Source organism: Ranitomeya variabilis, chromosome 3 (genome assembly GCF_051348905.1).
Source record: "Ranitomeya variabilis isolate aRanVar5 chromosome 3, aRanVar5.hap1, whole genome shotgun sequence".
In the NCBI taxonomy this organism is placed as follows: Eukaryota; Metazoa; Chordata; class Amphibia; order Anura; family Dendrobatidae; genus Ranitomeya; species Ranitomeya variabilis.
Window position 1 is genome coordinate 356,592,624 of NC_135234.1, and position 24,084 is coordinate 356,616,707.

General features: G+C 48.7%; 1 protein-coding gene across 1 annotated transcript in view; it reads right to left on the bottom strand.

Annotated features, from left to right (window-relative positions):
* The window catches only part of EPHA10 (EPH receptor A10), a 1,320,108-nt gene that overhangs the window by 171,322 nt on the left and 1,124,702 nt on the right, over nucleotides 1-24,084 (bottom strand). Inside the window, exon 10 of the mRNA XM_077295896.1 lies at nucleotides 21,776-21,901. Within this exon, the coding sequence (XP_077152011.1) occupies nucleotides 21,776-21,901 (126 nt within the window). The remainder of the gene's footprint in view (nucleotides 1-21,775; nucleotides 21,902-24,084) is intronic.

Sequence of the window (24,084 nt, forward strand, 5' to 3'; positions counted from 1 at the left end):
AAGGTGGCTCAGAAACGTATTCTCCTCGCACATGTGGAACTGAAAACACGTCTGCAATGTGTCCTCTGTGTGACCATTTAACCGTCCCGGTGGTGTGACTTTCCTTTGTAATGACACGCTGCAACCCCCTTGGTAGCGCTGCCCGTCTTCTGGCATCATTGTTTGGCTGCCTGCGCCTCTGCGGCCGCCCTGACCCACACAACGCCCCTCGGTGTCTTATTTATTGGGACTGCGAGGGTGTGATTGATGGGCAGGATCAGTGCATCAGTTCGCCTGTCCCTCCTCTCCTTCCGCCTTCTTCGGACTGTGCGGCTTCATGGCCGTGGCATGCGATAAGGGATCAGATGACGCCGCACAGTCTGAAGCGGGTGTAAGGACCCGAGTGTGAGAGGCGAACATATGTGCTGCGCCAGGCCCTGAATCCCAGCCCCGCAGTGTTTTAACAATGTTAAGACACTGCGGGGCTGGGATTCATGGGCATCGCGAACCGCACCGGCCGACATTACATGATGCCAGAAGATGGGCAGCGCTAACGGCGCTAGGCCAGGGGATAACACGACAGCGCAGACTCCTGTACAGCAAATAACAACGCTCGGGAGGCTGCACCCAGCACCAAGGTGGGATTCTTGACACCTGTGCTGCGTCTCATTACAAAGGGAACTCTCGCCTCCATTACACAGTTTGACTGTATAAAGGGCTAAATGTTATACGTGTTCCATTCAGCGTGTGCAAGGAGAAAAATTACAAGAGCAACCTTTGACTTGCGCAGCACTGCTGCTGCATAAGCTGTGGCTCTTCTACTTTGTAACCCCTGAGGGGGGGTTAAAGGTGACTTTTGAAATCGGTTCAATTAGGCTTCGGCCTACACTCTGCTCCACCTGCAGAGCCCGGGCTCCAACAACGCTAGTTGCTGTCCGGAAGTGCTGGCTGCACAGAGCCAAACACCTCGCCAATGTGTCAGTGGGGTCCAGCACCGCCAGCTGTTCCCCTGCTGTGTAGCCGGCAACGTGTCCTGCAAAAGCCACGCAGACACAACACACCCAAAGCTGCCGCCTGTGCAGGCTTCGGCCTACACTCCCCTCCCCCTGCTCCTCCTCCTCCTGCTCCTCCTCCTGCTGTCCCTGGGCTCTAACACACCGCCAGTTTTTGCCCAGATGTGCTAGCTGCACAGAGAAAAACACCAGCCAATGTGTCAGTGGGGTCCAGCACCGCCAGCTGTTCCCCTGCTGTGCAGCCGGCAACGTGTCCTGCAAAAGCCACGCAGACACAAGAACTGAAATTGAAGGGAACCTGTCCCCCCTCCCCCAGGCGTTTTTACGTTATCCAGCCACCTTGTACAGCGGTAATGCTGCATGTGTGCAAGGTGGCTCAGAAACGTATTCTCCTCGCACATGTGGAACTGAAAACACGTCTGCAATGTGTCCTCTGTGTGACCATTTAACCGTCCCGGTGGTGTGACTTTCCTTTGTAATGACACGCTGCAACCCCCTTGGTAGCGCTGCCCGTCTTCTGGCATCATTGTTTGGCTGCCTGCGCCTCTGCGGCCGCCCTGACCCACACAACGCCCCTCGGTGTCTTATTTATTGGGACTGCGAGGGTGTGATTGATGGGCAGGATCAGTGCATCAGTTCGCCTGTCCCTCCTCTCCTTCCGCCTTCTTCGGACTGTGCGGCTTCATGGCCGTGGCATGCGATAAGGGATCAGATGACGCCGCACAGTCTGAAGCGGGTGTAAGGACCCGAGTGTGAGAGGCGAACATATGTGCTGCGCCAGGCCCTGAATCCCAGCCCCGCAGTGTTTTAACAATGTTAAGACACTGCGGGGCTGGGATTCATGGGCATCGCGAACCGCACCGGCCGACATTACATGATGCCAGAAGATGGGCAGCGCTAACGGCGCTAGGCCAGGGGATAACACGACAGCGCAGACTCCTGTACAGCAAATAACAACGCTCGGGAGGCTGCACCCAGCACCAAGGTGGGATTCTTGACACCTGTGCTGCGTCTCATTACAAAGGGAACTCTCGCCTCCATTACACAGTTTGACTGTATAAAGGGCTAAATGTTATACGTGTTCCATTCAGCGTGTGCAAGGAGAAAAATTACAAGAGCAACCTTTGACTTGCGCAGCACTGCTGCTGCATAAGCTGTGGCTCTTCTACTTTGTAACCCCTGAGGGGGGGTTAAAGGTGACTTTTGAAATCGGTTCAATTAGGCTTCGGCCTACACTCTGCTCCACCTGCAGAGCCCGGGCTCCAACAACGCTAGTTGCTGTCCGGAAGTGCTGGCTGCACAGAGCCAAACACCTCGCCAATGTGTCAGTGGGGTCCAGCACCGCCAGCTGTTCCCCTGCTGTGTAGCCGGCAACGTGTCCTGCAAAAGCCACGCAGACACAACACACCCAAAGCTGCCGCCTGTGCAGGCTTCGGCCTACACTCCCCTCCCCCTGCTCCTCCTCCTCCTGCTCCTCCTCCTGCTGTCCCTGGGCTCTAACACACCGCCAGTTTTTGCCCAGATGTGCTAGCTGCACAGAGAAAAACACCAGCCAATGTGTCAGTGGGGTCCAGCACCGCCAGCTGTTCCCCTGCTGTGCAGCCGGCAACGTGTCCTGCAAAAGCCACGCAGACACAAGAACTGAAATTGAAGGGAACCTGTCCCCCCTCCCCCAGGCGTTTTTACGTTATCCAGCCACCTTGTACAGCGGTAATGCTGCATGTGTGCAAGGTGGCTCAGAAACGTATTCTCCTCGCACATGTGGAACTGAAAACACGTCTGCAATGTGTCCTCTGTGTGACCATTTAACCGTCCCGGTGGTGTGACTTTCCTTTGTAATGACACGCTGCAACCCCCTTGGTAGCGCTGCCCGTCTTCTGGCATCATTGTTTGGCTGCCTGCGCCTCTGCGGCCGCCCTGACCCACACAACGCCCCTCGGTGTCTTATTTATTGGGACTGCGAGGGTGTGATTGATGGGCAGGATCAGTGCATCAGTTCGCCTGTCCCTCCTCTCCTTCCGCCTTCTTCGGACTGTGCGGCTTCATGGCCGTGGCATGCGATAAGGGATCAGATGACGCCGCACAGTCTGAAGCGGGTGTAAGGACCCGAGTGTGAGAGGCGAACATATGTGCTGCGCCAGGCCCTGAATCCCAGCCCCGCAGTGTTTTAACAATGTTAAGACACTGCGGGGCTGGGATTCATGGGCATCGCGAACCGCACCGGCCGACATTACATGATGCCAGAAGATGGGCAGCGCTAACGGCGCTAGGCCAGGGGATAACACGACAGCGCAGACTCCTGTACAGCAAATAACAACGCTCGGGAGGCTGCACCCAGCACCAAGGTGGGATTCTTGACACCTGTGCTGCGTCTCATTACAAAGGGAACTCTCGCCTCCATTACACAGTTTGACTGTATAAAGGGCTAAATGTTATACGTGTTCCATTCAGCGTGTGCAAGGAGAAAAATTACAAGAGCAACCTTTGACTTGCGCAGCACTGCTGCTGCATAAGCTGTGGCTCTTCTACTTTGTAACCCCTGAGGGGGGGTTAAAGGTGACTTTTGAAATCGGTTCAATTAGGCTTCGGCCTACACTCTGCTCCACCTGCAGAGCCCGGGCTCCAACAACGCTAGTTGCTGTCCGGAAGTGCTGGCTGCACAGAGCCAAACACCTCGCCAATGTGTCAGTGGGGTCCAGCACCGCCAGCTGTTCCCCTGCTGTGTAGCCGGCAACGTGTCCTGCAAAAGCCACGCAGACACAACACACCCAAAGCTGCCGCCTGTGCAGGCTTCGGCCTACACTCCCCTCCCCCTGCTCCTCCTCCTCCTGCTCCTCCTCCTGCTGTCCCTGGGCTCTAACACACCGCCAGTTTTTGCCCAGATGTGCTAGCTGCACAGAGAAAAACACCAGCCAATGTGTCAGTGGGGTCCAGCACCGCCAGCTGTTCCCCTGCTGTGCAGCCGGCAACGTGTCCTGCAAAAGCCACGCAGACACAAGAACTGAAATTGAAGGGAACCTGTCCCCCCTCCCCCAGGCGTTTTTACGTTATCCAGCCACCTTGTACAGCGGTAATGCTGCATGTGTGCAAGGTGGCTCAGAAACGTATTCTCCTCGCACATGTGGAACTGAAAACACGTCTGCAATGTGTCCTCTGTGTGACCATTTAACCGTCCCGGTGGTGTGACTTTCCTTTGTAATGACACGCTGCAACCCCCTTGGTAGCGCTGCCCGTCTTCTGGCATCATTGTTTGGCTGCCTGCGCCTCTGCGGCCGCCCTGACCCACACAACGCCCCTCGGTGTCTTATTTATTGGGACTGCGAGGGTGTGTTTGATGGGCAGGAGCAGTGCATCACTTCGCCTGTCCCTCATCTCCTTCCGCCTTCTTCGGACTGTGCGGCTTCATGGCCGTGGCATGCGATAAGGGATCAGCTGACGCCACATAGTCTGAAGCAGGTGTAAGAACCCAAGCGAGAGGCGAACATATGTACTGCGCCAGGCCATGAATCCCAGCCCCGCAGTGTTTAAACTATGTCAATACACTGCGGGGCTGGGATTCATGGGCATCGCGAACCGCACCGGCCAACATTAAATGAGGTCAGAAGATGGGCAGCGCTAACAGCGCTAGGCCAGGGGATAACACGACAGCGCAGACTCCTGTACAGCAAATAACAACGCTCAGGAGGCTGCACCCAGCACCAAGGTGGGATTCTTGACATCTGTGCTGCGTCTCATTACAAAGGGAACTCGCGCCTCCAACACAGTTTGACTGTATAAAGGGCTAAATGTTATACGTGTTTCATTCAGCGTGTGCAAGGAGCGAAATTAAAAGAGCAACCTTTGACTTGTGCAGCACTACTGCTGCATAAGCTGTGGCTCTTCTACTTTCTAACCCCTGAGGGGGGGTTAAAGGTTACCTTTGAAATTGGTTCAAGTAGGCTTCGGCCTACACTCTGCTCCCCCTGCAGAGCCCGGGCTACAACACCGCTCGTTGCTGTCCGGAAGTGCTGGCTGCACAGAGCCAAACACCTCGCCAATGTGTCAGTGGGGTCCAGCACCGCCAGCTGTTCCCCTGCTGTGCAGCCGGCAACGTGTCCTGCAAAAGCCACGCAGACACTTGCTCTTGTACCTTCTGCTCCACATCCTGGTTCCAGTACCGTCAGCTGGTTCCGGGCAGAGCCTTTGGCTTAGGTGCCTCCCTCTGGGTATCCGAGTTCCACCAACGTCAGGTGGTCCTTGGTAGTGCTTTCAGGCACGGGTACCTCCTGCTTAGTAACCGGGTTCCAGTAACGTCAGCTGGTCCTCGGTAGTTCCATTGGCTCTTGGACCTTCGGCTACCCATCCGGGTTCCAGCACCGTCAGCTGGTTCTCGGCAGTGTCTTTTGCTCTTGTACCTTCTGCTCCCCATCCTGGTTCCAGTACCGTCAGCTGGTTCCGGGCAGAGCCTTTGGCTTAGGTGCCTCCCTCTGGGTATCCGAGTTCCACCAACGTCAGGTGGTCCTTGGTAGTGCTTTCAGGCACGGGTACCTCCTGCTTAGTAACCGGGTTCCAGTAACGTCAGCTGGTCCTCGGTAGTTCCATTGGCTCTTGGACCTTCGGGTAGCCATCCGAGTTCCAGTTCCATCAGCTGGTTCTCGGCATTTTCTCAGCCTTCTTGTACCTTCTGCTACATTTCCAAGTTCAAGAGACTAAACACGATGACCCGGAAGAACACCCCTAAGATGACGACGACACCAGAGACGACAACCACCGTGATGACGACGACCCTGGAGACGATGACCCTGAAGACCACCCCGATGACGACGACCCCGGAGACCACCCCGATGACGACGACCCCGGAGACGACGACCCTGGAGACGACGACGACCTGGAAGACCGAGAAGCAGAAGAACAAGAGGCTGCAGAACAAAGAGCAGAAGGACATTAAGCATAACACAAAATATCAGAGCAAAAAAATATTATGTAAATTATAAGCAGAAGAAGACTAAGCAGTGTATGGGGGTGAGTCCGTTCCTCCTCGTGGTGCCCCTGGATAAAGCCTGATGCTGCAGGCCAAACTGAACGCGGACAAATGTAACTGGTTTGTGACAGGCAGAACGGAAGGTGTAATCTTCAAACTTTTATAGATAACAACTACGGGAATGCCTGTCACAAATAAGAATATGATGAAGAAGTTGAATATGATGAAGATAATAGTAAAATAAAAAGAATATGAACAATGTAACCCAAAAAATAATAGGTAGAAGATGAAGAAGAAGATGAATAAGGTGAAGAAGTTGATGTCAAAGAAGCTGATGATGAGGATAATTAAGAAGAAAGCGTGGGAGAAGTAAAAAAGAAGGTGAAGGGCGTGGAAGTAGTGAAACATCAATATCTGACATAAAAAAAAAAAAAAATTACATAGTCAAATTCTTTCTAACGCCGAACTTCATAAAAAAAAATTAAAAATCATGCTATTCTATTACATTGGGCTAAACCTCTGTCCCTTTAATATCTCCGCCACGTCCCCCAATACATCCTACATTATTCTTAGTTGTTTTCCTTCATGTAGAATGAACCTACAAGTTTATAAAGGGTTTATTTTAATTCCGATATTTTCGTCCCATTGACTTGCATTGGGATCGGGTATCGGTATCGGATTGGATCCGATATTTTGACGGTATCGGCCGATACTTTCCGATACCGATACTTTCCGATATCGGAAAGTATCGCTCAACACTAATTGTGACATATTGATCGTGCTGAAGCAGGAGCTATGTATACACCATCCTTTGCAGATGCTGTTTTTGTTAGACAATAAATAATCCATTCTAACATCAGCAATTGAATATAATTCGTATCTTGCTTTATAATCCTTTAGATGCTAAAGGAAGAAAAATAGCTGCAATAGGTGGAGGGATGAGATTGTAGTGTACTGATGGGTTATCATGGCAGTTGGGGGCTTAATTATGGTAAGGAATGGTCTAATTGTCTTCCTGTCAACAATACTGACCTTCACAATACACCACAATACAGAAATTCTGGGAATAAAATACATAGTTAACAAAAGTTCAGTAAAGTCTGTTGCATCTGCACAAAATTAGACTGTGTTCTTAAGAGGACCTTGCCACAACCCTAAATTTTATTAACCTGTAGGCATGGGGTTAATCTGAAGGTTAAATAACATTCCTCCAGCTTTCAGTCATAGAGGCATGGCTTCAGTCACTGCTCAGTACATGCAAAGCAGTGGCTTTAACCACGCTCTGCACTGACTTAGAGGCTATAACCAAGACATGCACTGACTAACATGCTATAGCCATGCTCTGCACTGACTTAGAGGCTATAACCATGCCCTGCACTGACTATAGGGCTACAACAACGCCCTGCACTAAGAGGCTATAACCATGCCCTGCACTGACTAAGAGGCTATAACCACATCCTGCACTGACTAAGAGCCTATAACCACGCTCTGCACTGACTAAGAGGCTATAACTACACCCTGCACTAACTAAGAGGCTATAACTACACCTTGCACTAACTAAGAGGCTATAACTATGCCCTGCACTAAGAGGCTATAACCACGCCCTGCACTGACTAAGAGGCTATAACCACATCCTGCACTGACTAAGAGCCTATAACCATGCTCTGCACTGACTAAGAGGCTATAACTACGCCCCGCACTAACTAAGAGGCTACAACTACGCCCTGCACTAACTAAGAGGCTACAACTACGCCCTGCAGTAAGAGGCTATAACTACGCCCTGCACTAACTAAGAGGCTATAACGACACCCTGCACTAACTAAGAGGCTATAACTATGCCCTGCACTAACTAAGAGGCTATAACCACACCCTGCACTAACTAAGAGGCTATAACTACGCCCTGCACTAAGAGGCTATAACCACGCCCTGCACTGACTAAGAGGCTATAACCACGCCCTGCACTGACACCTTGTACATGACTGATCTTCAGTGGACCTTGTTGACAAGAATACCTTTAAGGCAGTCCAACCATTTTTAGGGCTCTCTCTGTTTGTTAACATTTTAACTGTTTTATCCGTCACTCAGAGGATTGAGCACATTCTTACTTCATTCTCCTAAAGCCTGAAATATGAAATTGCTACATTTCTTTTTCAATTCTACAGGCTTGAATTAGTTAAGGTTTTCATATCTTTCCATCTTGTAATTAAGGAAAAAAAACATAACCTTGTGGTGAACCTATCCTTAAAAAAATGAAAAGCCTGAAGAAGTGAGCTTGAAGTTTAGGCGTGCTCAAGTGATTAAAGCTTCAGGGTTGTAAGAATAGAATTAATTTGCTTTAAAGTCTTCAGCAGCAAAGCGGATGAAAATCAATAAATCATTTAGTAACTTAGCATATTTCCAGACAGTTTTTTGCAAAGCCTCTCAGAACAGATGTTAGCTTGCGATGCCTTGCAGAGAGATCAGCAGCATCATTTAATGCTATCCTTGCTGCAGGTAAATGACAAAATAAACCGAAAAAGACTGCAATTCTCTACACTACAGAGCATCAGACGTCTTCAGGATTGAATCACCCTCTTCAAGAGGAGTTATGAATTCAGCTCCAGAGTGGCGTACCAAGAGAAATGCCTTTTATTATGTCAAATTTAAGAAAAGGTATTTATTCAGACTTGATTTTTCTTCATACACTTTCTGTGAACCTTATAGTCAAACATAGGTTATAAAGATTATGAAGTGACAGATGATAGAACTGCAGTTGGCACAGTTGTGTTGAAAAATTGTTTGATTCTCCAACTACTCTTCTTTTAAAGCTAATGACGTTATTGAAGTTTTCTGGGCAATATTTCCAAAAATGTAAAATTTTATTTAAAATTTTGGTGGGCTATTTGTTAAGAATTGAATCACAAAATGATCATGCCAATGTGTTCCCTATCTATAAATCCTTCAGAGATCCATTTAGAAATAAAAGTTCTTCACAGCTTTAATTGTACAGAAAAGGTATAAAGAAAACTCACATTCTCAAATCGTGAGATGGATTATTTAAAATATCAATTTGACAGCAGATAACACTTCTTAGGAGACAACCCCTAGATATGCAGTAGATAATCCTGGTGATCTGAGAAGGGTTTGTGAACAACCCTCTCGAAGAGGTGCTATTAAAGGGAGTTTCTGGTTTAGATAACTTACTTTAAAATACTTGGACATTCTGAGTCAAGGGGCATTTACACTACCCGATATTTGTGACCAAGTGTTGTTAAAAACGCTCATTTCATGAGTATTTTGCTATATAGATGGGGGTGGAAAATAGGAACACGGTTTCTTTAAATCTTCGGTTGGTTTATTGTTATACTTATCTTATACACGGTGTGTTAGGGTTGGCGGAACGCACCAAATATATTTATTAGATGAGATAGGTGTGTTTGCAACCCGGGATCCACCGTGCACGAAAGAACCTGCTGCTAAGCAAGGCGGTGAAGTAAATTAGTATAAATGAACTCTGTTACTTCACAGAGCCCGTAGTAAAGAGAACGCTGTGCCCTGTTTAGCTCACAGGAGACACAGCTACAGAGTTGAGCCGACAGTGGTCATGCAGTCAAACCAAACATGCAGCTCCTCTCCGGTGGAGCCGGAATTCTAATGGCTATTAGCCAGCCCTGAATTCACACATAAGAAACTCCTCGCCGGAGGTGCCATCATTCTATGGGCTTATTTCAGCCGGGTCCCTGACAACACGCACGACCACACTGGCGCTGAGCTCGTATATATTTGATAATAGCGCATGGCCGTGCAGTCATGAGAACCTTTTATAGCTGCAGCCACTTCAGGACCTTCCTAGAAGGACCAATGGAAGACTTCCACAGAACTTGATCAGGTACAGGACCTTCCTGGAGGACCAATGGAAGTTGCTGCAGTACCTGAGCATGTGACACTTGATCTCCATTGAAAGATCTTACCCTGGGCATGCTCAGTGTGTGCAAAGCAGGACTTAGTTCCAGAAAATCCTGCTCGCTGCAGACCAGTGCAGAGTGCAATAGCAGAGCCTGGAGAGGCAGCAGTAACAATTTGCACAGTACCAGATTCAGTGAGATGCTGAGACTGACGTCTCCGCTGAGCAAGCTCCACTGCGGCTGATGCAGAATGGGAGACCGCGGCAGACATGGTTCGAGATTCCTCCTGTGCAGTGGCGGGAACTTGACTCCTAACATTACCCCCCTCATAGGGCCCCCCTCCTTGAGCCTCGCTACACACAAAAGCTGCAATGAGCAGCAGGGCCCGAATGTGCTCCACAGGTTCCCAGGTTCTGTCCTCTGGGCCGTGACCCTTCCAGTCCACCAGATAAAATTTTTTTCCACCTTGCACCCTTCGATAGCATTCATCTCAAACTCATCCGTGGATGAACCCGACGTCCCGGCAGATGACTCTGAAAACCGGGACAAATGGACGGGCTTTAATAGAGAGACGTGGAAAGTGTCGGTGATACCAAGGCGAGGAGAAATGGCCAAACGGTAGACCACAGGGTTGACCTGTTCCAGAACCTTGAACGGGCCAATGTAGCGAGGCGCAAACTTAGTGGACTCAACTCGCAGCCTGATGTTATGGGCGGAGAGCTACACTAAGTCGCCAGGAGCAAAGGTTGGACCGGGGCGCCGGTGTGTATCAGCAGAAACCCTCTCTCTCTTCTTGGAGGCCCGGAGACCCCAGTCACTGACAATTTTATCAGGCATTCCATGTAAACGGAAAGTATGCTTTATGAATAACGCCGCCAAGGCCCATGCAGAAGGTAACCGTGGAAGCGGCACCAAATGCACCATCTTAGAGAAATAATCGGTGATGACCCAGATAACGGTGCAGCTACGAGACTTGGGTAAGCCCACTATGAAGTCCATCCTGACCATCTTCCAGGGCCTGTCTGCCACCGGCAGGGGGTTAAGCAATCCAGCAGGCCGTTGCCATGGAGACTGATTCTGGGCACAGGAAAAGTACGCCCAAATATAGTCCCCGACATCACGGGGCCATATGCGGCCACCAGTACGTCCTCGCCTAAAGCTCAGATGTCCTTTTGGTCCCAAAATGTCCACCCACTCTGGACAAATGAGCCCAAGACAGAACCTCCAGTCGCAAATTCGCTGGCACAAAAGTCTTGCCCAGGGACACGGACTCTAGCGAAATCGGAGCCACAGTACTCAGGCTCTCAGAAGGGACAATAAGCCGAGGCTCCTCCTCCTCCTCCTCAGATGACACTATGGAGCGGGAGAGAGCGTCAGCACGAATCTTCTTCTCCCCAGAGAGGAAATGGAGAGTAAAATGAAACCGGGAGAAGAACAGGGACCATCTACCCTGGTAAGAATTCAGCTGCTGGGCCTTCTGCAGATATACCAAGTTCTTGTGGTCAGTGAATACCTGGAAGGGAAAGCGAGCCCCCTCAAAGAGGTGTCTCCACTCTGAAAAAGCCAACTTCATGGCTAGTAACTCCCTGTCCCTGATGGAATAATTCCTCTCCGCTGGTGTGAAGGTCTTGGAGAAGAAGAAGCAAGGATGCTTCCGACCTTGAGCATCCTTTTGGAAAAGGACTGCTCCAGGACCAACGGATGAGGCATCCACCTCCATGATAAATAGCTTATCTACGACGGGGCGATGTAGAATGGGAGCGCAAGCGAAGTGTGATTTAATCAAGAGAAAGGCCTTGGAGACATCCTCCGACCACAACTTGGGATTTTCTCCCTTCTTGGTGAGGGCAACCAAGGGAGCTACCAAAGTTGAGAAGTGTGGAATGAACTGGCGACAGTAATTAATGAACCCCATAAAGCGCTGCACCGCTTTAAGTGAATGGGGTTCCTGCCAGTCCATCACAGCCTGTAGCTTGGCAGGATCCATAGCCAAACCCAGGGCAGAGATGATATAACCAAGGAAAGGCAAGGACTCCTGCTCAAACACACACTTCTCCAACTTGGCATAGAGGGAGTTGGCCCATAAGAGGTCGAAGACTTTGCGAACATCTTTCCGATGGGAGTCAATATCTGGAGACTAGAGTAGATGAGAATATCATCCAGATAGACTATGACCAAGGTGGTGAGCATATCTCGGAAGATGTCATTCACAAAGTCTTGGAAAACGGCTGGGGCATTACAGAGCCCGAAGAGCATCACCAGATATTCATAGTGTCCATCCCTGGTGTTAAAAGCCGTCTTCCATTCGTCCCCCTCACGGATGCGAATCAGGTTGTAAGCACCCCGCAAATCTAATTTAGTAAATACCCTTGCTCGCCGTAGCCTATCAAAGAGCTCAGATATCAGGGGTAGTGGGTACTTATTCTTAACGGTGATGACGTTAAGACCCCTGTAGTCTGTGTATGGATGTAATTCTCCACTCTTCTTCTGCACGAAGAAGAACCCTGCCCCTGCAGGTGACACTGACTTCCTAATGAATCCTCTTGCCAGATTCTCTTGGATGTACTGAGACATTGCCTCTGTCTCCGGGAGAGATAATGGATAGACTGAACCCGGGGAGGCTCAGCACCAGGCAAGAGGTCGATAGGACAGTCATAGGGGCAGTGAGGTGGAAGGGTCTCCACAGCCCTTTTGGAGAACACGTCCGCATAGGGCCAATAGTGCTTGGGGAGAGAGGAAAGATCTGCGGGTACCTCTGTTGTAGCAACCTGAACGCACTCCCTCTGACATCTACCCTCACAGGATTTACTCCATCACAAAATTCTCCCAGAGGACCACTCTATATGAGGAGAATGATAGCGTAGCCATGGTATCCCCAACAGGACCTCATCAACTCCCTCAGGAAGGACTAACAGAGAGATAATCTCCTGATGTGATGGAGACACAGAAAGAGTGAAAGGAATGGTTTGGTGTGTAAACTGTGAGGGTAGTGTCGACCCATTTACCACTCGAATGGTTACTGGTTTGGCGAGCATCACCAGGGGTATTGCGTGTCGCTGGGTGAAAGTGGATGACATAAAATTAACCTCCACCCCAGAGTCCATGCATAGCTCTACCATAAGAGTGGATGGGCCTATGGTAATTGTCCCCTTGAAGGACAACTTAGTATCATGTTGGCCGCTGTTCACACTAGGGCATCCGACAGACAGCGGTAATTCCACATACGTCCACTACATGCTCAGTAACGTCGGCTAGACTTTATCCAGCTTGCTCGGGGTTAATCTAGCTGGTAATTTGGTTGGAGGCTGGGTCACGCCCACGGCCTTTAAATAGTCATGCTGGACTTTGGGCATCGCCGATTATAGCTTGTGCTTTGTGCCTAGTGATTCCGGTCTGGAGTGGTGGTCTTGTTGTAGGAATATCGTATCTGGTGGTGTATTATCCTTTGTCATATTCCTCCTTCCTATATTTGTATTTGTTTTGCCCTGTGCACATTATAGTGTATTCCTGTGTGTCTGCGGCGTGGTGCGTTTTTCAGTTTTCCCTGTCTGTGCTTTATGTGGGGATTGGTGTGTGGTCTCTTCACTGGGTGGCGGATGGTGGTTTCAGCTTAGGACTGAAATAGGAGACAGGGTCAGGCCTGGTGGCCCAGACATGCACACCTTTAGTGTAACTTCTGGGAAAGGGACCGACAGGGTTTCCCTAGTCTAAGGGAAATCGCAGGGGCCCGGGTAACTAGCCTTAGTCTACCCAGTACTCCCGTGATATTATAATTGGCCAAAAAAGAAAAAAAAAGTTTTTTTTTTTATTATGTCATGGATCCCATGACTTCCATAACCCGCCAGATGGAGGCGCTGTCCTTACAGGTCACTGAATTGAAGGGGGCAGTTCAGCAACAGGGTCTTGTGGTGTCTAATGTGCAAGTGGAAACTGCAGGTAGAGTTGCAGAGCCAAAAATCCCTTTACCTGAGAGATTTGCTGGGGAACGCAGTAAATTTGTTGTTTTCCGTGAAGCTTGCAAATTATATTTTCGTATGTGCCCGCTTTCCTCAGGTAATGAGGCTCAGCGTGTGGGCTTGGTTTTGTCATTACTGAACGGAGATCCCCAAGCATGGGCGTTTTCATTACCTTCTGATTCAGCTTCATTTAACTCAGTGGAGAGTTTTTTTTCTGCTCTTGGACTCATATATGATGATCCTGACAGATTGGCTCTAGCAGAATCTAAAATACGTGCTCTCCGCCAGGGGGAGCGAATGGCGGAGGATTACTGTTCTGAATTTCGCAGTTGGGCGGTGGACACACAATGGGATGACCCGGCGCTGCAGAGTCAGTTTGTATATGGGGTTTTGAGAAGGGTTAAACAAGCCCTTCTGATGTATGAGACTCCTGCTTCTCTAGAGTCTGCCATGAGTCTTGTTGTCCGCATTGATCGCTGTTTGCGTCAGGGGGCGCTAGAGATGCCGCCTATGGGGGAGGTCGTAGGTGCACATGAGGTTGCTGCAGGTGAGCCCACGGAGCCTATGCAAATCACAGGGGTGTAACGTCAGCAAGTCCCCTCGCTCAGGAAGCAGGGAGCCTGTTTTTGTTGTGGTAAAAAGGGGCATTATGTAAATGCTTGTCCTCTGTTTTCTAAGAAAAGCGCAACGGCGGAAAACTACTAAGCTCAGAGGGTGTGGAGGAGGCCAATCTGAGATTATGCATATCCTCCATGGCGGTCTCTCAATGTATGCTCCCTGCCAGAGTTATGGTTGCTGGCAGAGAGCTGCCAATCACTGTTTTTGTGGATAGTGGTTCGGCCACTAATCTCATTGATGAGGAATTTGCGCGCACGGCCGGGTTCACGGTCGAAAAATTGCCTCATCCTATCTGGGTTGTCATTATCAATGCTACCCCTCTCCCACAGGGGGAGATTACTGAGTTTGTGGCTGAGGTGAAACTCCACATTGGGGTCCTACATTCTGAGCAGGTTACATGTAGGGTGCTCAGTAATCTTCCTGCACAAATGGTTCTGGGTTTTCCATGGTTATCTATGCACAACCCGGTTATTGACTGGAAAACTCAGGACATAATTCAGTGGAGCGGATTTTGCCAGGAGAATTGCCTGGCCACATGTGTGTCCGCTGTGACTCCAAGCATTCCTGAGTCACTTCTGGATTTTGCGGATGTGTTCTCAGAAAAGGGTTGCTCAGAATTGCCACCACATCGCCCCTATGACTGTACTATTAGGTTTAAACCAGGGGCCAAATTGCCGAAAGCTAGAATGTTCAACATCTCTGGTCCTGAGAGGCAAGCGTTAAAAGACTACATTGCTGAAAGTCTGAGGAAAGGGCACATCAGGCCCTCGTCCTTGCCGGTGGCAGCGGGGTTCTTCTTCATTAAAAAGAAAGATGGCGGACTATGCCTGTGTCTGGATTTCAGGGAGTTAAACCAGATTACGGTTCGTGATCCATACCTTATGCCACGGATACCTGATTTGTTCAACCAGGTGGCTGGTGCTAAGTGGTTTTCCAAAGCTTGACCTCAGGGGGGCGTACAAACTCATAAAAGTCCATCAAGGTGATGAGTGGAAGACGGCTTTTAATACTCCTGAGGGTCATTTTGAAAATTTGGTGATGCCATTTGGGTTGACAAACGTGCCTGCAGTTTTTCAACATTTCATAAATGATGTATTCTCGCATGTTCTGGGGAAATTCGTTATTGTGTACCTAGATGACATTCTCATTTATTCATGCGACCGTGATCCTCATTTAGAGCATGTGAGGCAGGTGTTACAGCTACTCAGGGAAAATAAGCTCTATGCTAAACTTGGGAAATGTGTATTTTCGGTTCAGGAGTTGCCTTTCTTGGGTTATATTGTGTCTGCTTCAGGGTTTAAAATGGACGCTGCTAAGGTGCAAGCGGTGCTGCATTGGGAACAGTCTGATAACCTAAAAGCATTCCAGCGGTTCCTTGGGTTTTCCAACTATTATAGAAAGTTTATCAAGGAATTTTCTACCATTGCTAAACCGCTTACTGACATGATGAAAAAGGGTACCAATTTCTCCGCCTGGCCGCAGGCTGCTGTGTGCGCATTTGAATTTCTGAAGAACAGTTTTGCTTCGGCCCCCATTCTGGTGCAACCAGACGTATCAAAACCATTTACCGTGGAAGTTGATGCATCTGAGGTTGGATTGGGGGCGTCGCTGTCACAAGGCTCATCCTTGGGCGAGTTACGTCCTTGTGCCTTCTTTTCCAAGAAGCTGTCGTCTGCAGAACGTAATTACGATATCGGCAACAGGGAATTGTTGGCTATCAAGTTGGCTTTTGAGGAATGGCGACACTTTTTGGAGGGGTCGGTCCATCAGGTTACAGTTATCACTGACCATAAAAATCTGCTGTATTTGGAGTCAGCCAAGCGTCTGTCCCCCAGGCAGGCTCGCTAGGCATTGTTTTTCACGCGGTTCAACTTTTTTGTTACGTACCGACCTGGGTCTAAGAACACTAAGGCGGATGCTTTGGTGTTTTCCGGGGGGAGAACCTCGGGAAGATCTGGTACCCATCCTCCAATAGGGTGTAGTGGTCTCGGCTCTCACGACCGAAGTTGAGGCTGAGATTGCCGAGGCTCAGGAGGAGGTACCACCAGAGCTTCCCTTTAATAAATCGTTTGTACCACTCCATCTTTGCCTAAAGGTGTTGGGTGAGCATCATGATGCTGTCCTGGCTGGCCATCCAGGGGTACCTTGGAGTTGGTATTGTGTCGGTTTTGGTGGCCCAAAATCTGACAGGACGTGGTCTCGTACGTATCAGCATGTACCACATGCGCTAGGGCTAAGACGTCCCGCTCTCATCCTGCTGGCACACTACATCCTCTCGGGGTACTCAGTAGGCCATGGATGGAGATTTCCATGGATTTTATCACAGATTTGCCCTCCTCTGCTGGGAACATGGTCATTCTGGTGGTTGTTGATCGGTTCTCAAAGATGTCGCATTTTGTGTCTTTGCCTTCGTTGCCTAACGCTAAGACTCTGGCTCAGGTATTTGTGCAGGAGGTGGTCAGACTTCACGGGATCCCATCTGACATTGTGTCTGATAGGGGTACTCAGTTTGTGACAAAATTTTGGAAAGCTTTTTGCTCATGGCTGGGGATTAAGTTGTCGCATTCTTCTGCATTTCATCCTCAGTCAAATGGTCAAACCGAGCGTATGAACCAGAATTTGGAGCAGTACTTACGCTGTTTTGTTTCTGACAATCAGGAGGAGTGGTCGACGTTCCTTTCTTTGGCTGAGTTTGCTATAAATAATCACCGTCAGGAATCGTCTGGGGAGTCCCCGTTCTTTTGTGTTTACGGGCTCCATCCTCATTTTTGTACTCTACGTCAGGGGGGTTCTACTGGCGTCCCGGAGGAGGACCAGTTAGGAGCACAACTGGCATCCATGTGGAGGAGAGTGAAACAGCGCTTGCTAAGCGTAGGTGCAAGGTACAAATGAGTGGCTGACAGTAAACGTGTGACAGGTACGGACCTGAGTGTGGGTGACTGTTATGACCCCAATGGCAGAGGGTCTCAGAAATAGTTTCTAAGTCTGCAAACACAAAAACCAGCTCATAGGGCAGTGGTAACTGATCTGACCATATATCTAATCCTAGCACCACAAATAACAGCAGCCGGGGAACGTGCCTACGTTGATTCTAGACGTCTCGCGCCAGCCGGAGAACTAACTAACCCTAGAAGGGAAAAGAAAGACCTTTTTTGCCTCCAGAGAAAAGACCCCAAAAGTTGGATACAAGCCCCCAACAAATAATAACGGTGAGGTAAGAGGAAAAGACAAACGTAAGGATGAGCTAGGTATTTAGCAAAGAGAGGCCCACTAGCTAATAGCAGAATATAGTAAGATAACTTATATGGTCAGCAAAAACCCTATCAAAAATATCCACGCTGGATATTCAAGAACCCCCGAACCGTCTAACGGCCCGGGGGGAGAACACCAGCCCCCTAGAGCTTCCAGCAAGGTCAGGAATCACATTTAGTACAAGCTGGACAAAAATGAGAGCAAGCAAATAACCCAAAAAACAAAGAAGCAGGACTTAGCTTAATTTTGCACGAACCAGGACCAGCAGATAGGAGCAAACAAAAAGGATCTGATTACAACGATGCCAGGCACTGGACTAAGGATCCAGGAGGTTTATATAGCAACACCCCTGGACTAACGACCCAGGTGGGTGCAAACTGAGGAAAGAAAATCCCAGAGTCATATCACTAATAACCACCAGAGGGAGCCAAGAAATCTAATTCACAACAGTGACTGGGTGTGGTTGTCCACAAAAAACATAACACTCAAGATTCCATCCTTGAAATTGGGTCCAAGGTTTATTGGTCCATTTAGGGTTGCCGCCATCATTAACCCGGTATCCTACCGTTTGGCGCTTCCTACGGTATATAAAATACACAACGTGTTCCACAGATCTTTATTAAAAAAGGTGGTGGGTTCTGTGGACACGTTGCCTATGCCACCTCCAGTCTTGGTGGATGGTAATTTGGAGTTTGAAGTCTCCAAGGTGGTTGACTCTCGAGTAGTGCACCACACATTACAGTACCTGGTACATTGGCATGGTTATGGGCCGGAAGAGAGGTCCTGGGTACCAGCCTCGGACATACATGCGGACCGGCTGGTCAGTATGTTTCACCGCTGCCATCCGGACAAGCCAGGTCCTATAAGTCGTGAGGGCCCTGGGGTCCCTCGTAGAAGGTGGGGTACTGTCATGTCGGACGTTGTCACACTAGGGTGTCCGACAGACAGCGGTAATTCCACATACGTCCACTACATGCTCAGTGGCGTCGGCTAGACTTTATCCAGCTTGCTCGGGGTTAATCTAGCTGGTAATTTGGTTGGAGGCTGGGTCACGCCCATGGCCTTTAAATAGTCGTGCTGGACTTTGGACGTCGCCGATTATAGCTAGTGTTTTGTGCCTAGAGATTCCGGTCTGGAATGGTGGTCTTTTTGTAGGAATATCGTATCTGGTGGTGTATTATCCTTTGTCATATTCCTCCTTCCTATATTTGTATTTGTTTTGCCCTGTGCATATTATAGTGTATTCCTGTGTGTCTGCGGCCTGATGCGTTTTTCAGTTTTCCCTGTCTGTGCTTTATGTGGGGATTGGTGTGTGGTCTCTTCACTGGGTGGCGGGTGGTGGTTTCAGCTTAGGGCTGAAACAGGAGACAGGGTCAGGCCTGGCAGCCCAGACATGCACACCTTTAGTGTAACTTCTGGGAAAGGGACAGATGGGGTTTCCCTAGCCTAAGGGAAATCGCAGGGGCCCGGGTAACCAGCCTTAGTCTACCCAGTACTCCCATGACACTTAGAGGCAAATGTCACTGTGTCTAGTGTACCTCCTCCAACTGCCACTAGACACTAACGTTTCCCTGACCACTGAGAACACTTGGAGGCAAGATGTCCTGACTGCCGGCAAACATGACAGACAATAAGTGCATGAGCGGACCGGGACTTGGACCCCACTCTTGACCCCTCTATGGCCTCATGGCCTCATGTGACTCGGGCACCTGGACCGGAGATTCCAAAGGTCTGGCAAAGGTAAGAGCCAGCCGAAACCTCTGCTTACACTGGGCTCACTCCAACCTTCGCTCGTGAAAATGAAGATCTATGCGAGTTGATACGGCAATGAGCTCCTCCAATGTGGCGGGAATCTCCCTTCTGGCCAAAGCATCCTTCACATGGTCAGCCAGCCCCCTCCAAAATACAGGGATGAGGGTTTTATCTGGGCACCCCAACTCAGTCGCTAATGTCCGGAAGTGGACGGCAAAATGGCTGACCATGGTCAAACCCTGAGTCAATGCCAGCAGTTGGAGGACCGTATCATGGGTGACTTAAGGTCCTACAAAGACCTGTTTCAGAGTGTGCAGAAACCGAGGAACACACCGCACCACATGATCGTTGTGCTTCCACAGCGGCATAGCCCACTCCAAAGCTCTGTCCAACAGGAGAGAGATTATGAATCCCACCTTTGCCCGCTCTGTGGGAAAACATGCAGCCAGGAGCTCGAGATGTATACCACACTGGCTCACGAAACCCCTACAGGACTTACTGTCCCCAGAGAATTTTTCAGGCAACGGGAGGTGAGAAAAGGTTGGAACAGAGGTGGCAGTGGGTAAAGCTGCTGAAGCCACGCTAGCAGCCTCAACAGCTGGATGGTAATATCCACCGCAGAGGTCGCACGCTCGAGAGACGCCAACCTGCCCTCCAGCAGCTGGATGTACCCCTGCAATCGCTGTTCATCCGCCATTACTTAGCCAGATCCTGGTGCTAGTATACTCTTAGGGTTGGCGGAACGCACCGCATATATTTATTAGATGAGATAGGTGTGTTCGCAACCCGGGATCCACCGTGCAGGAAAGAACGTGCTGCTAAGCAAGGCAGTAAAGTAAATTAGTATAAACAAACTCTGTTACTTCACAGAGCCTGTAATAAAGCGAACGCTGTGCCCTGTTTAGCTCACAGGAGACACAGCTACAGGGTTGAGCTGACAGTGGTCATGCAGTCAAACCAAACATGCAGCTCCTCTCCGGTGGAGCCGGAATTCTAATGGCTATTAGCCAGCCCTGAATTCACACATAAGAAACTCCTCACCGGAGGTGCCAGCATTCTAGGGGCTTATTTCAGCCGGGTCCCTGACTGCATACACACAAAACTCCTCGCCGGAGGTGCCAGCATTCTATGGGCATATTTCAGCCGGGTCCCTGACCACATGCACTACCACACTGGCGCTGAGCTCGTATATATATGATACTAGCACATGGCCGTGCGGTCATGAGAACCTTTTATAGCTGCAGCCACTTCAGGACCTTCCTAGAAGGACCAATGGAAGACTTCCACAGAACTTGATCAGGTACAGGACCTTCCTGGAAGACCATTGGAAGTTGCTGCAGTACCTGAGCATGTGACCCTTGATCTCCATTGGGAGATCTTACCCTGGGCATGCTCAGTGTGTGCAAAGAAGGACTTAGTCCAAGAAAAGCCTGCTCGCCGCAGACCAGTGCAGGGTACAATAGCAGAGCCTGGAGAGGCAGCAGTAACCCTTTGCACAGTACCAGATTCAGTGAGACGCTGGGACCGACGTCTCCGCTGAGCAAGCTCCACTGCAGCTGATACAGAATGGGAGACTGCAGCAGACATGGTTTGAGATTCCACCTGTGCAGTGGCGGGAACTCGACTCCTAACACGGTGTGTCTGAGTTACTCTAAATCCCTAATTTTTTGTACTTCTTGATCCTTCATAAATTACACTGATATTTCCAATTTTTGTAAACAAAAATTAAATTTTGCTTTACTTAAATTAGTATTTTTTAAAATCCTTTTCAAATGTTGCCTTATACAAGTCATGTAGCCTTGCCCACGAGGAGGAGCTAAGGAGTGATGAAGACATTGGAGAGAGGTGAGTAGAAGAAACCGGTGCAGAAGCCCTAATGTGAACTGAGCCCTCAAATAGGGACAGTGCCACTGAATCCGGGATGGATGGGAGTCATATGTGTACAGTACTAAGGTTAGTGAATTCCAACTCAAGCTCCCGTTATGCTGCAGAAATAAAAATGGAACCAGTATGTGTCACTTGTCAGATGAAAATTGTCTCATCAGAGAGGAAGAGGACTAGACTCTAGTCCTCTTCCTCTCTGAAGAGACAATTTACATATTTCCCAGAGGAGCACTGTGGTTTTAAGTCTCCTCATCTTGGCATGCTTAACACGTCACTCTCCGCAAGGAGAAATGTTACTTCTTGGATCACTTGTCAGATAAAATGTCAGTGCGCAATGTTTGAGAATCTCGTGTAAAAAACTGTTCATGACAATTCTATTTTGTAGCAATATTTAAAACCTAAAAGTTCATGGCAACTTTCAGCAATAACTGCAGAATAACAGGTGATAAACCTAATAATGACATTCATTACACATACCTGTGCCGAGTATTCTTTCTATTTTTATACTGGAATTATCTAATTCTTTTGCAAACAAATGAACAGCTTGCATGGGATCTTCACATGTGTCTGGATCAATGTATGTCCTTCTTGTAGGTATTTTAACTGAAAGAAACATAACAGAAAATTGTCAGATTCACAAATTAGCTGGAATGTTATGAGAAGTCAAATTACTATTCTACTACAAGAAATACGATCTGTATTATTAGTGTTAAAGGAGTTGGACACCTTATCCTAACAAATGTTTTGGGGACATTATAGGGGGCAATTACTAATATCAGCTCTCCTATCCACACAATTTCTGCTGGTGGAGGAGAATGTGACAACACATGGCCTTTAGCCTACGCCAAATTATTATTTTTTTTTTTACAAAAATCTACAATGATTCTGCTGTTTGTGAACAAAGTCCACCAACACTTGGTTTTAGATGAAGTGTTCGAAGAAAATTTAGTAGCATCTTAAGGGGGGCACGCGTGTGGGGTCAGGCACGCGCATTTCTGCAGCAAACCGTTGCGCAGCTAAGCATACAGACGCCGCAGTTATTTCAACGGCCGGGAATTAACATCCATCTCCTCTCTTCATACAGGTACAAACATCTCTGTTTCTCGCTGTTATTTGCCGCCTATTATCCTGCAACCTTCCCCTTAAATGGTACAAACATCTCTGCTGCTCGCTGTTATCTGCCGCCTGTCATCCTGCAACCTTCCCCTTTAATGGTACAAACATGTTGTGAACTCTGTTTTCAGGCTCCCTCTTGTGGTCACTGGTGGTATGGTGTGACTTTTGCTTTGGGCTCCCCCTGGTGGCTTTGTTTGTTATCCTGCTGGTCTCTGGCTATCAGCTGGTTCGTTATCCTCTGGGAGGTTTCTATATAGCTCTGTTTTGCTTTCACTTGTTGCCGGCTGTCGATGTAATCAGTGCTACTCAGATTCCTTCTGACTACCTTGCTCCCAGTCCATCCAGGACAAGCTAAGTTTTGTTTGCTCATTTTTTGATCAGCAGTGTTTATCATGTTTTCTTGTCCAGCTTGCTAAAATGTGATTCCCTCGCTTGCTGGATGCTCTAGTGGACTGAGTTTCTCCCCACACACCATTAGTTGGTGCGTGGGTTCTTGAAATCTCAGGATGGATATTTTGTAAGGGTTTTTTATTGATTGCATAGACCCCTGCTCTATTTTCTGCTTTCTAGTACTAGTGGGCCTCTTTTGCTGAATCTGATTTCATCCCTACGTATGTGCCTTCTTCTTACTTCACCGTTAATATTTGTTGGGGGCTTCTATATCTTTGGGGATTATTTCTCTGGAGGCAAGCGAGGTCTTTCTTTCTCTTTAGGGGTAGCTAGTCCCTCAGGCTGGCTCGAGACATCTAGGAATTTTTTAGGCACGTTCACCGGCTACCTCTATTTGTGTTGGATAGGTTCAGATTTGCGATCAGTCCAGTTACCATCTCCCTAGAGCTTGTCTTTAGTTTATTCACTTGCTGGTCTATTCGTGATCCTCAGCCACTAAGGATCATAACAGTACAGCCGGCCCATAAAGTGTTAATTGCATGGCAGAAGCAGGAGAAAAGAAGCCTTGAGAAATTTTTTTGTTGTTGCCGTGTGTCTAACTGCTGTGGCTAGCTTCTCTCCTCCTCTTAATCTTGGTGTGGCTCTGAGTTCAGCTGCTGACATGGAGGTCCAGAGCTTGGCTTCCAGTCTGGATCATCTTGCTGCTAGGGTTCAAAGTATTCAGGATTTTGTTGTTCGCAGTCCTATGTCAGAGCCTAGAATACCTATTCCGGAGTTGTTTTCTGGAGATAGATCTAGGTTCCTGAATTTTAGGAACAATTGTAAGTTGTTTCTTTCTCAAGTTAAGACTATCATTTCCTTTTTGCGCGGTGACCCTCAAGATTGGGCCTTCGCATTGGCGCCAGGGGATCCTGCATTGCTTAGTGTAGATGCATTTTTTCTAGCCCTTGGATTGCTCTATGAGGAACCTAATCTTGAGAACCAGGCTGAAAAAACGTTATTGGCCCTCTCGCAGGGGCAAGATGAAGCAGAGGTGTATTGCCAGAAATTTCGGAAATGGTCGGTGCTTACTCAGTGGAATGAGTGTGCCCTGGCTGCAAATTTCAGAGAAGGTCTTTCTGAAGCCATTAAGAATGTCATGGTGGGGTTCCCTACGCCTGCAGGTCTGAATGAGTCAATGACTCTGGCCATTCAGATTGATCGGCGTTTGCGGAAGCGCAAACCTGTGCACCATTTGGCGGTGTCTTCTGAACAGACACCTGAATCTATGCAATGTGACA